Source organism: Drosophila santomea, chromosome 2R, assembly GCF_016746245.2.
Source record: "Drosophila santomea strain STO CAGO 1482 chromosome 2R, Prin_Dsan_1.1, whole genome shotgun sequence".
Lineage (NCBI taxonomy): Eukaryota > Metazoa > Arthropoda > Insecta > Diptera > Drosophilidae > Drosophila > Drosophila santomea.
In genome coordinates, this window is record NC_053017.2 from 14,694,858 (window position 1) to 14,707,559 (window position 12,702).

Here is a 12,702-nt window from a genome sequence, read left to right on the forward strand (position 1 = left end):
TGCAATGAAACTCCGTTTTCTGCTACCTTGTTTTGTGCATAATTTTATTTGAATCAATGTTGATACAACTGAAGAGATATAGACACATATCGCCTCATCCTAACACAAATTAACCTAGAGCTTAGCCTAGGGATGTACGTAAGTATAATAATACATAAATGAAATGTGGGAGTGTTAGAGTGCGTTGTCTACCACAAAGGTTACTAATCAAGAATTGTACGTATAGAAGGGTGACGTCTTAGCACTCGTCCTTGTATTTGGCGTCCTTCAGAATGCTGGCGAACTCGAACTTGACCCGCTCCCGTTCCGACCTGGGCATACTGCGAAGTGTGTCCACCAACGAGAGGCAGTACAGCTCGATTGGATCGTTGAAGGACGGCGTCACTTGGGTCTGAAGCGGCGCTCTGGAGGCCTTACGCTTGAAGGGATTGGTTAGAAAATCGCTGGGTAACGTGCGTCTGACGGCCGCAGGCTTGTAAATCGGTTCAATGGTCACTTCTCCGTTGGACAGCGAGTGATTGTTGACCGGTTTTTCCTCCTGCGCCTGCTGCTGTGGGGTATGCACCTCCTGATCATAGCCATTGCCCATTACCACCATGGGCGTTAGCAATGGCGAGGAGGCCGGCGAGCTGGCGTGGTCTTGTTCCTGGCTGTGATTGCTGCTACTGGTGCCGTTCAGTGTCGTGGGCAGGGATAGTTCCGTTTTGGGCTTCCCCATGACCAACTGCAACTCGGGCACAATCTCGTTGTCGTCGCTATTGGAGCCATCGTCGCTGTTGTCCAGCTCGATGATGTCGTAGCCCTCCGAGGCGTCGATCTTCAGGTGCTCCGGATCGGGATAGAAAAAGCTATTGCTGTCGTTGTCACTTCCCCCACCATTCTGTTGAGTCACATAGCTCAGGGATTTCTTCACATTGTAGGTTTGGGCCGTGTTCTGCAGAAAGGACAGATCCTCGGTGAAGCGCCGTTTGCGCACATTCGGATTCGCCTGTCCCGTCTCAATCGCCTTCACCTCCTGCAGATAGTTGTAACGTATGTTCTTCCACTTGGTCTGCAGGAATCGAGCTGTGAACATTGGGCGTAGGAAAAATGGGGTGGTTTCATGGACAGAATCTACGCAGTGGATAAACTGAATAATACTCACAGGAGGCGCCCAGTTCGTTGGCAATCCGATCCCATATGTCCACCCGCACTGGATTACGACGATAGTGCGGATGGCTGACATCGTATATGGCTGGATTGGAGCGCACCAGCTTTATCAGGCGATCGTCTGTCAGCAAGGATTTGTGGGAAAAATCGTTAAAATCTGTTTCGCTTTCTGATTCGGTTTCTACGTTTCTTCGCAGCAGAAACAGCCACCCCTAAGCGCAGAAGACACATCCTTTGGCTTTGGGGGTTGATTCTGCGAGCCCCGGTTACTCAGATTCTGAATCCATTGTGTACCAATTTCTAGCAACCGAGGGAAACTCACCGAACTCGGGTCCTGTGGTCTCGCGCTCCGCGTAGTAGCGCTGCATCTTCTCCGACTTGCTAGTGGTGTCCTGGTTAACGCTCCTCCGGCTCATTTCGTTTCGATTTTCCCAATTGCTTCTGATTGTTTTGCTTCTCAGGTTGCCATTGGCGGCCGCCTTTCCTTCAATTTGTATACGCACTTTTAAGACGGTTCTCGCGATTCTAAAAGTTTATTCTGCTGCGACCGATTTACCGTTCGACTCTCCTGCGTTCTCTTCGTTTTGGTTTTACGCGCTCTGCGCAGACTCAAATCGGCTGGTCTTGGCGCTTGGCCAGTTTTAGTGCATTTTGCGACTGGCTTTCGATTGTGCGCCACAGGGCAATCGATAACAACACTCGAACTTGGTGGCAAGGCTGCACGAGTGGCGCGCATTTTAAATATCTAGTATTATATATACTCACACAATGAATAGAATATTGTGCTATTGGGATTTCGGGATTTCTTTTGTTTATTTATGCAATAACATTTGCACAGGCTTTAGCAACTTTCGATGCATCAATAGGTCAATTTCTTGTCTGCAACAGGTGTTTGGATAAAATTTGTTTGTTTACATTATTTCCAAAATTTCCAATTGGAAATAAGAAAACAAGCGTAACTTAGTCATGAAGCGCTTATTTATTAAACAATACTTTTTTTTAACAACAATACAAAAAGGGTGAGAAATGGCCTTTTAGGCAGCCTTAACAAAGGCGCCGGCGAAGAGGATGTTCTTCTTGTTCCAGATGACATAGAGGAAGGGCCGGTCCGCCTGGAACTGCAGGGGGAAGGTCATCATGCGGGTCATCATGATCATTCCGGTGGCAGCCGCCGCCTCCGTGCCCTCCTCGTTGACCTCGATGGTGGCCTTGTGCAGCACATTGGACACAAAGACGCCCTCGGGGGATTCCAGCAGATTGTTGAACTCAGCTCCATCGGTAAACATTTTGGTGATGCCAAGCTGAAAGTAAGTAAAAAAAGAGTAAATAAGTGTCAAGTAAATAACAAATGAGGTCATATCCGCATAAGGGTTTGTGATCGATAAGATAGGTTTGCGAGGTGTGTCACATTTGCCTCCATCATTTTTGTAGGATCGTGTGGCTGATACATGATCTTGGGTAGGAACCACAGGCTGCCACCGCAATACGACAGCCCATTTTGCTTATCTAAGACGTTTCTACCTTACCGGCGATAAGCTACTAAAAATAATACATACATCAATTGACGGAATTTTAGAGATAAGTGGGTAATAAATATTTTTGTGGGTGGTTTGCAGCACTGCAACGTGTCCATAAAATTTAATTCTGGATTTTATGGTCAAATTGATTGAGCTACCGCTATTTATAACTCCTTACTTCACCTCAAACACGCAATGCGGTCAAGGAGCTGTGTTATGTAAAATAGCTGACGAAAATTGACCCCGATTTGAGCTTAATTGTGGCATAAATTGGGTGGGCGCAAAGCTACGACACTTTCCCCCCAAAAAAAGTAGTGTTATGGACACTAATTGAAGTTGTTTTCCCTTACCTGCTTCAGCTTCTCAGCCAATTCCAGAGAGTAGTCCACCTTGAACTTGGGGAACTTGACATGGACCTCTTCCACGGTCAACTTGTCGGCCAAATCCACCAGGTTCACAGTCTTCAGCTTCTCGGCAAGGGCGTAAAGTCCCGTCCGCTCCTGCGGCAGCAGCACGAACATGGAGAGATCAGAGTCCTGGTATGGCATCTCCAGGGCAGTGCAGCCCAGATCTTCAAAGTAGCCATAGTTGAACTTGGCCTTCTGGTTCATGTAGTTGATCTTAACCTGCTCCTCCTCGCCCACCCAGAAGATATCCTCTTCTGTGCGCTGCTCGTTGAACTTGTGCGCCCAGCTGCCCTTGAAGTGGAGGGCATTGAGCAGGACCAGCCGGGTGTTGTCCGAGAATGAGTCCGCGCTGACCAGCTCCGTAATCTTGCCCTGCGTCTTGGCATTCACCCAGGCATTGATGGCCTGGGCGGCAGCATCGCTGAGCGCAAAGTTAATGGACTCCGCCTCGGAATGGTACTGCTCCTTGATCGCAGCCTGGTAGTCAGCCTTCAGCTGCTTGCCCTCCTGCACGTACAGCTTGTTGGCCACCCGCAGCAGGTTGCTATTGCGGTACTTCTCCAGCACAAACTGGAAGGTCTGGGCCACCTCCGGCGGAAAGTTGGACACAAAGTGCAGTGCCTTGGCGATCTCGTCGGCGGTTTCGCCCTGTGATCCCGCGAAGGCCAGGGCAATGCACGTTTGGATGGAGAAGGGCGAGAAGACCACATTCTCCTTGAAGCCACCAGCGCTCAAAAGCTGGAAAAGTTCGCTGGTGAAGCGGGCACCTCCACGCGCAAATTCCAAATTGAAGTCGAACATATTGACTAACCGAACTGAGTAATTGTGGGTGTGCTGCGTAATCGCGAAACTGCGTGTGCTCTTGCTTTCTGGTCTGCTGTCTACACCGGAATGCCTTAAATGCCGTTCGGGGCCACAACAAAAGTGAAAACAGCCATCGGCCAGCCGGCGAATGAGTCACAGCCAAAATATTATCAAAACAATTGCGGCAAAGTGATGGCGTCACCATTTTCCTGATCTAGCAGCCTTGGGGGCTTCCCCTGGATTAGCCCATATATATAAAGTTATCGGGCATTCTTTAAATAGCCATTGTGATTTAGTTTTTTTCATGCTAATTGTTTTAAAAATAAGTTTTTATTTTTAATAATATTTGGGAGTGTGACCTCAAGCATTGGCGCCCAATAATACTAAGTTTCTTCCAATAAATACTGAAATATACTCAACTATGAAAATTAATGTGTTTGTCTTCGGATATTTGTTTTTTATTTGATTTGCAATTTAATTAGTAATTAAAGATTGTTTTTAAACATTTCGTTATTACAAAAATAAAAGTTGAAAATTTATATCTATGCCCTCTCATAGTTTTCGATGACATAATATACCAGAGCGCCTGTCGTGCAGCCCTGGCGCTTCTGCGCGCGCGCTTTCCAACACCGCCGCACGCAACCACCCCGCTTCCCGCTCGCCCAAAAGCCATTATTTTTCGAGTTTCATCCGCAGCCACAGTGCAAAATAGGTTTATCAATTTAATTTAAGTGTTAAAGTAGTTCTAAAGTGTTTTTTAAGTTGCGCACGCGATCGAGGCCACCCCGCATGAATGGATGTGCATGCGCCCATCGATCGAACGGAGTATTTGCATTCAGTTGCTGTGATTTTCCCGTGACCATTGCGTACGAAAATCGTTTTGGGAGCGCAAGAAGGTGAGTTGCGACTGCAGATCGTTATGCCACTCTCGTTTCGGATTCCGACTGCGAATCGGTATGGGGTTACGGCATGGAATGGATGGGAACGGAATCAATGGATGTGGATGTGGATGTGGATCTGGGTCTGGGTCTGGGTCTTGGTCGGGGTATGGGTCTGGGTCCTTGAACCCCTTGCACGGAATGCACGAAACCTGAATTGCGCACTGCAGCTGCATTTTATCCGATTTCACCAAAACACAGAAGGCACAAGGCAACCCGACGGCCGTAAGAACCAGAAAAGTGCAACAAGGAGTGGTTGCTTGGCAGCCAAATCAGCCGATTTGAACCCTTCTACCCGCCGCCTGTCACAATTTGATTTAGGCCGATGTCGTCGCTTCAGTTGCATTTCTACTATATATCTACATATAAATACACAAGTATTTATACGTATATGTATGCATATGTATATGCGTGTGCACCATGTCCATTTGCATTTCGCATTTATATGCCCCGCATGCAGTTGCAACTTGTTTACGCACAATCGCCGCACAAAGAAACACCTCCAGGGCCTTTTGTGCGGCCAGGGAAAACATTGTTTGTGCCCGCCTCATCCATGTTTCTTCCCTCCTTGCAGCTGCGGTCGCTGGTTCATACGGGAGTCCTAAAGGTTACAGCTCCACAAGATGCAGCACAACGTTCATGCCGCCCGGCCAGCGCCCCACATCCGAGCTGCGCACCATCACAGCCACAGCCACAGCCATGCCCACATGCATCTGCATCCCGGCATGGAGCAGCACCTGGCCCCCAGTCTGCAGCAGCAGCAGCAGCCGCCCCAGCAGCCACCACATCGCGACCATCTGCACGCACGGTAAGGAATCGATGTCGCGTTATCAGGAATAGATACTTACCTAGATAAAACTTCATACCCCCGTGAAATATTAGTGACACAGAAAGATATGAAAGATATGGTAGAATTGGTGTAACCAGTTGAATACATTGTGATACCATTTGAAGTTCAGTTACAGTCTAGTATTTATAATTACGGTTGGAGTTCCAATATATAGAAATGGTAATCATCCCCTTTATTCAATTGAAACTCGGTGTAAAGGAAAGGGCTAAATAGGTTTCCCAAATCTAGAAGAATTCCCGTGTCTACGTACAGGATTCAAATTAAATTTCAACTATTAGATAGGTGTGTTATTAATAGGGGATAACATCTAGATCAAGATCATAGATAAAACTGTTTAGGCAATAAGGAACCAGAGAAAAGGTGACATTTCTAGCTACTTCACGATGGATCTCGTTGCCTGTGTGTGGATCTCAGGTGAGGAAAATGTATTTCCCTGGCTTGGTTGGATCTTAGAGAGCTTCCACATCGACTCGGATCGCCAGCTTGTCTGAGCTTTATGCGTTGCGGCAATTATGTTAATTCCTGTCACTGACAATCGGTGTGAGACTCATCATCCCATTTTCTCAACTCATAAATTATAATTTCAGTGGCTCTTTGTTCTTTCGCGCTCAGCATGACTTCCGCTTGATGGTAACGGGTTTGCCCTGCCGACTGCGCTGCAATTATCCTTGACGTTCGCGAGGATCCTTCGGCTCGGCATCCAGGAGTTCAGGCTCCTCGTATTGTCTGCGATCATATGTTTTGCCAAACTCTCAGTAAACTGCTCATCCAGTTCCGCATTCAGTTGCGTTTTGCCTGCCGGTCGCATCGGGTCGCACATGAATTTATTACCGCCGGTTGGAGACGGCAGAGTTCGTCTAACGTACTTTTGCGTACGATCTTTATACGATCATGATAGACTTTCATCGGTGCGAAGTGAGTGGTGAAATATGCAAGCGGATTGAAGTTATAGAAACTGAATCGGGATCTAGAAAGCTTGCTAAATAAAAAAGTGCTTGACAAGAGATGCGATTTGGCAAATGAATTAAAATCCTCTTAACTACTAAACTTGCCGGTGAAAGGTAAAACACTAACGAGCTACAAATAATGGCACAAAACCGTCCTAGCTGATTCTCAATATATGGTTAGGTTTTAATGCTTTAAGAACACAAAAGAAACTACTCAAATAAAAACGAGACTGAAAAATGGCATGAGTTAAATAGTTATCAAAGTGCTAAGACTTGTTTGCAGAAAAGAGTCCCCAATTAATTACCTTTCCCTTACGCAGGACATTTTTATCGCATATCAACTGATCCTAATCACAAATTGCCCATATCAATGTTAATTTGAAGGCTCGTTTCCGTACTGATTTAGCGATTATAAATTGCCAAAAATATTTCTTCGGCTTGTGAAATGTACGAGGCGGTAGGTAAAGGCGCTGGAGTGCTCTCCTACCCTCGATCATCGGGAAAGGTAGGGAGCGGTTGCAGGAGCAGAAGCTGGAGAAGGAGAAGGAGCAGGGTGTCGCAGTAGGTGCGTCTCAATTGAAACTGACAGTTGGCGAAAAATGACACGATGCGTAAGAGAATGCGGCTTTTGTGCTTTGTTAGGATTTTGGTCCATTGTTCAGCGTGGCCGCTGTTGTCTGCGATTCCGCAAGAACAACAACATGCGACATAGATAGAGAGAGAGAGAGATAGAGAAAGAGAGGGGTGGTGGGGTAAGAAGCTTCTAGGACCTCGCTCATTGGTGTTTTTGTTTTCCTCGTACGCCGGTCGATGTACACTTTTGTCTCGATGGCCTCCATAATCCTCTTGGCGCGCATTGTTTGCTGATATAACCGCAGAAGCCAGCGCATCCGCCCCAGGAGCTCTTACTTGTGGCCATCGATTAACCAATTTGCTTGCTCTATCCTCCGTTTTGCAGTCTGAATCATCACCTTCTCCACGCTCAGCAGCAGCAGCAGCAACAACAGCAGCAGCAGCAGACGTCGTCGAACCAAGCCGCCGCCGTCGCTGCGGCTGGGGCTGCCTATCACCACGGCAACATCAACAGCAACAGCAGTAGCAACATCACCAGCAACAGCAACCAGATGCAGAAGATCCGCCAACAGCACCAGCACTTGAGTAACAGCAACGGCCTTCTTGGCAATCAGCCGCCTGGTCCGCCGCCACAGGCCTTCAATCCACTAGCGGGCAATCCGGCTGCTCTCGCCTACAATCAGCTTCCTCCGCATCCGCCGCACCACATGGCCGCCCATCTGGGCAGCTATGCCGCTCCACCGCCCCACTATTACATGAGCCAGGCGAAGCCGGCGAAATATAATCACTATGGCAGCAATGCCAACACCAACAGCGGCAACAACAACAGCAGCAGCAACTATGCCCCTAAGGCCATTCTGCAGAATACCTATAGGAATCAGAAGGTGGTGGTTCCACCGGTGGTGCAAGAAGTTACCCCGGTGCCGGAGCCGTCAGTGACCACCACCAATGCCAACATAAACAACTCCACCATCAGCACAGTGAAAGCTAGCGAGTCTGTGAGCCAGGAGGAAGCTCCTCAGGAACCGGAGTCTAGACAGGAGCCAGCTTCAGTGGACGACCATGCCAGCACGGAGCACATCGATGCTGCGGGAACACTGTCCAACGAGGACACGAGCAGCACAGGACGCGGTGGCAAGGACAAGACTCCAATGTGCCTGGTCAATGAGCTGGCCAGGTACAACAAGATCACGCATCAATATCGGCTGACTGGAGAACGAGGACCTGCCCACTGCAAGACCTTTACGGTGACACTGATGCTGGGCGATGAGGAGTACTCGGCGGATGGTTTCAAGATCAAGAAAGCGCAACATTTAGCTGCTAGTAAGGCTATCGAGGAAACCATGTACAAGCATCCGCCGCCGAAGATACGACGCAGCGAAGAAGGCGGCCCCATGCGCACCCACATTACACCGACGGTGGAGTTAAATGCTCTGGCCATGAAGTTGGGACAGCGCACCTTCTACCTGCTGGATCCCACCCAGATTCCTCCCACGGATTCGATAGTGCCGCCGGAGTTTGGCGGCGGTCATTTGCTAACAGCGCCAGGTCCAGGAATGCCGCAACAACCTCCACCACCTGCGTACGCCCTGCGCCAGAGACTTGGCAATGGATTCGTGCCAATCCCATCGCCGCCGATGCATCCGCATTTCTTTCATGGACCTGGCCAGCGACCGTTTCCCCCGAAGTTTCCATCGCGTTTTGCGCTGCCACCGCCACTCGGCGCTCATGTACATCATGGACCGAATGGTCCATTTCCATCTGTGCCTACGCCACCCAGCAAAATCACCCTCTTTGTGGGCAAGCAGAAGTTTGTGGGCATCGGACGCACACTGCAACAAGCGAAACATGACGCTGCGGCGCGAGCGCTGCAGGTTCTCAAGACTCAGGCCATATCCGCCTCTGAGGAGGCACTCGAGGATTCGATGGACGAGGGCGACAAGAAGTCGCCCATCTCGCAGGTTCACGAAATCGGCATTAAACGTAACATGACCGTTCACTTTAAGGTGTTGCGAGAGGAGGGACCGGCGCATATGAAGAACTTTATTACGGCATGCATTGTCGGATCTATTGTCACCGAGGGAGAAGGAAATGGCAAGAAAGTGTCCAAGAAACGTGCAGCGGAAAAGATGCTCATCGAGTTGCAAAAACTGCCGCCCCTTACGCCCACCAAACAGACGCCATTAAAGCGGATTAAGGTGAAGACGCCCGGCAAGAGTGGGGCAGCGGCCCGAGAAGGTTCGGTTGTCTCGGGCACCGATGGTCCTACGCAAACGGGTAAGCCGGAGCGGCGTAAACGCCTAAATCCGCCGAAGGACAAGCTGATAGACCTGGACGATGCGGATAACCCCATCACAAAGTTAATTCAACTGCAGCAAACGCGCAAGGAGAAGGAACCTATATTCGAACTGATAGCCAAAAACGGCAATGAAACCGCTCGACGACGGGAGTTCGTGATGGAGGTCTCCGCCAGCGGCAGCACAGCCCGTGGAACAGGCAACAGCAAGAAGTTGGCAAAGCGAAATGCTGCGCAGGGTAAATTAATGATGCTTAACAACAAACTAAAAGAAGCTTTAATTAACTTAATTGCTTATTCTAGCTCTATTTGAACTTCTGGAAGCTGTTCAAACCACCCCAACTAACGAAACACAGTCATCGGAGGAATGCAGCACTTCGGCAACAATGTCCGCCGTCACAGCGCCAGCAGTGGAGGCAACTGCGGAAGGTGAAGTGCCCATGGTATCCACGCCAGTGGGTCCCATGCCAGGCATTTTAATACTGCGCCAGAACAAGAAACGTGAGCTAGAACCACTTTAAATATAAAAAAGTATATTTATTAATATGTTACTACCATTATAGCAGCAAAGAAGAGGGATCAAGTTGTAATTGTCAAAGCCAACGTGGAATCCAAAGAGGAGGATGCCAATAAGGAGGTGACAGTTGCAGCTGAGGAGAACAGCAACAACAGTGCCAACTCTGGCGACACCAGCAACAGCAGCAGCGGCGATTCGCAAGCCACAGAGGCGGCTAGCGAGAGTGCACTTAATACCTCAACCGGCAGCAATACGAGCGGTGTGAGTAGCAACAGCAGCAATGTTGGGGGCAACACGGAAAGCGCCAACCATGCCGAGAGTAAAAACAACACCGGAAACAGCAGCAGCAACACGGATAGTAGCAGTAACAGTACGAGCAACACACAAAGTGCTGGAGTGCACATGAAGGAGCAACTCTTGTATCTCAGTAAGCTGCTGGACTTTGAGGTATGCTTACAAAAAACCCAAACCCAACTTGAATGTAACCATTCTGTATGATTTTTCACAATTCAGGTCAACTTCTCGGACTATCCCAAGGGCAATCACAACGAGTTCCTAACCATCGTGACATTGTCCACTCATCCGCCACAAATATGCCATGGTGTTGGCAAGAGCTCGGAGGAGTCGCAGAACGATGCTGCAAGCAATGCCTTGAAAATCCTCAGCAAGCTGGGGCTCAACAATGCCATGAAATAAGCAAAAGCCGCTGAAAATTCCCTTATTAAACCCTTATTAACTGCAATTTTTGTTGTTGCACATAAGCATGATAAAAGCAAAGCAAAGAAAAAACAATTGAAATACCCGTCCACAAAGCAAACCTTAAACAAAATCCAAAAACCAAGCTGTGTGCAAATTCAAAAAAAAAAGAAGAAAAAAGAGAAATGTAAGAGAAGCAATGCAAGAAACAGTTTTGAAATAGCAAATTATTAGTTAATACCTATTTATTTATTTATGTGCAAGTTGTGCAAACTGGTGTTATTATTTTATTTATTTGTTGAGAATTGATTAACGAATCGAACTAATAGTAACCGAAACTGAACAGAGGCGAACACTTAACAGAGCCGCAACGTTGTTAATCCAAATCGAGAATCGAACAATAACTAGACTTAATGAAAACCCAACAAAAGCATGAACAGAATGAACAGATGCAAATATTTGCAGTACCTAAACTTAAGATTAAAGCTCAATAACCACTTGAATTGAATTGATGAACAAAGGACTATTGATACCTCTTAGCTGCATGCGGCAATCGCTTTCAAAAATAAATACAAAATTTTTGAGCACCTCGTCGGTGCAGGACAAAATTGAAGGATATCCGCATTTGCGAATAAACCAGGCAGGCTGTCTAAGGAGAAAATGAACAAATTTTTGATTTATTTTTCAAAGCACGACAACCATTAACCGTTTGTGGTCATATGCTTGATGAAACTCGTCGAATAATGAATCTATTATACGTATACTATTTTTAAGTGTTAAGCATAAGCATCGGCGATTTGTCGGAAAGTCGTATACCCCATGACCGGTCGATTTGCCAAACTTTCAGCAAATATTTGTCAGAGGATGCGGAGCTCGCAATGTTTGCTGAATTTTGGAGATTGATAGGAAGTGGGTGGAACAAAAGGAGTTCACATCGAACATACAACATAAAATACAATTTACATAATCGTTATAATTATATTTATGAATGTTTAATAAGCCATTTTTGTAAATGTTCAGCTTTTGGCCAGTGTACCAGCTAAAAGCTGAACATCCTTATGAATAATGAATCGTGTTGTTTAATCTGTCATGTTTTGTCCCTTTGTCCCCACATTTCTTGCTTGTTTTTGAATCCGAATTATGTTAGTTATGTTATCGTATCCCCATTACTCACACACACACACACACACCATTTGCAAATTTCGAGAGCAATAGTTTTAATTACTTTTACCCTAAACAGCACCAGTTGATTAAGCGTTAAGTTGCGTTATGTAAAATGTATTTTGTCCAAGCCATCACGTTGGCCACAATGTGCATGATTGCTTCGCGATTTGCGATCCTAAACTAAGCTTAAGCCCCAGCGAACTGTAACCGTTGAAATGAAGTCAATCCCAGTATTAAATGTATAGATAGAGGGCAGTTATGCGTAACTCCCATAATTACTAGACTCACATATATATCGTGCACATTGTTTGCGCCACACAAGTTGTTCATTTTGTTAGAAGATTTTGCAGACCCAGCGATACGATACGATAATCATAATCGTAGTCAACAAAAAAGTTTAATTGTGGAAGGTGTAGCGGTGTCTGCTTTGCAAAATCTTCACAAAATTGATTGAAATTATTAATCTTAATGTGAGATGTATTCGCAGTAGCAACAATGCGTGAATATCTGTTCATTAACACCAAATAAAGGCATACGAGTCAAGATGAGAGAACACATTTATTAGTCTTAAGCCTACCCCCACACACACTCACTAAGTTTTGTCTATCTGTAATGTGACACATAATCATGTTATGTCATTAAAACTCAAAAACTCCCCCCTTCCCCCAATGAAAATATGTAAAATGTAATTCTACGAATAAAAAGTGAAATAAAGTTGGAAGTGAGTGTTTGATTGATTTGGGCAACTAATTCTTACACCAGATACCCATGTATATGAAATGAGAAAGCAACACCAAAAGCCGAAATCCCCAATCGACAACCCATCGCCATTAAAAACTATGAT

At 46.7% G+C, this 12,702-nt stretch overlaps 3 protein-coding genes across 4 annotated transcripts; 1 reads left to right on the top strand and 2 right to left on the bottom strand.

Moving 5' to 3' along the window:
* Positions 1-31: 31 nt before the first annotated feature.
* LOC120446590 lies at positions 32-1,783 on the bottom strand. The gene is made up of 3 exons (XM_039627611.2): positions 1,472-1,783; positions 1,145-1,270; positions 32-1,065 (listed from the first exon to the last, which is right to left on the bottom strand). Exons 1-3 carry the CDS (start codon positions 1,563-1,565, stop codon positions 239-241), a joined length of 1,047 nt encoding a protein of 348 aa, XP_039483545.1. The 5' UTR covers positions 1,566-1,783; the 3' UTR covers positions 32-238.
* A 326-nt stretch (positions 1,784-2,109) lies between these two features.
* On the bottom strand, positions 2,110-4,162 carry LOC120446294 (serine protease inhibitor 42Dd). The gene is made up of 2 exons (XM_039627188.2): positions 3,017-4,162; positions 2,110-2,450 (listed from the first exon to the last, which is right to left on the bottom strand). Exons 1-2 carry the CDS (start codon positions 3,872-3,874, stop codon positions 2,184-2,186), a joined length of 1,125 nt encoding a protein of 374 aa, XP_039483122.1. The 5' UTR covers positions 3,875-4,162; the 3' UTR covers positions 2,110-2,183.
* Positions 4,163-4,528: 366 nt separating this feature from the next.
* Positions 4,529-12,579, top strand: LOC120444614 (maternal effect protein staufen). Of its 2 annotated transcripts, none has more exons than XM_039624397.2 (6): positions 4,529-4,773; positions 5,390-5,623; positions 7,571-9,720; positions 9,785-9,982; positions 10,048-10,445; positions 10,512-12,579. In XM_039624397.2, exons 2-6 carry the CDS (start codon positions 5,439-5,441, stop codon positions 10,692-10,694), a joined length of 3,114 nt encoding a protein of 1,037 aa, XP_039480331.1. In that variant the 5' UTR covers positions 4,529-4,773; positions 5,390-5,438; the 3' UTR covers positions 10,695-12,579. The 2 variants fall into 2 exon arrangements, with proteins under 2 accessions (XP_039480331.1, XP_039480330.1); XM_039624396.2 differs by having other exon boundaries at positions 4,530-4,773; positions 10,045-10,445.
* Positions 12,580-12,702: the final 123 nt, after the last annotated feature.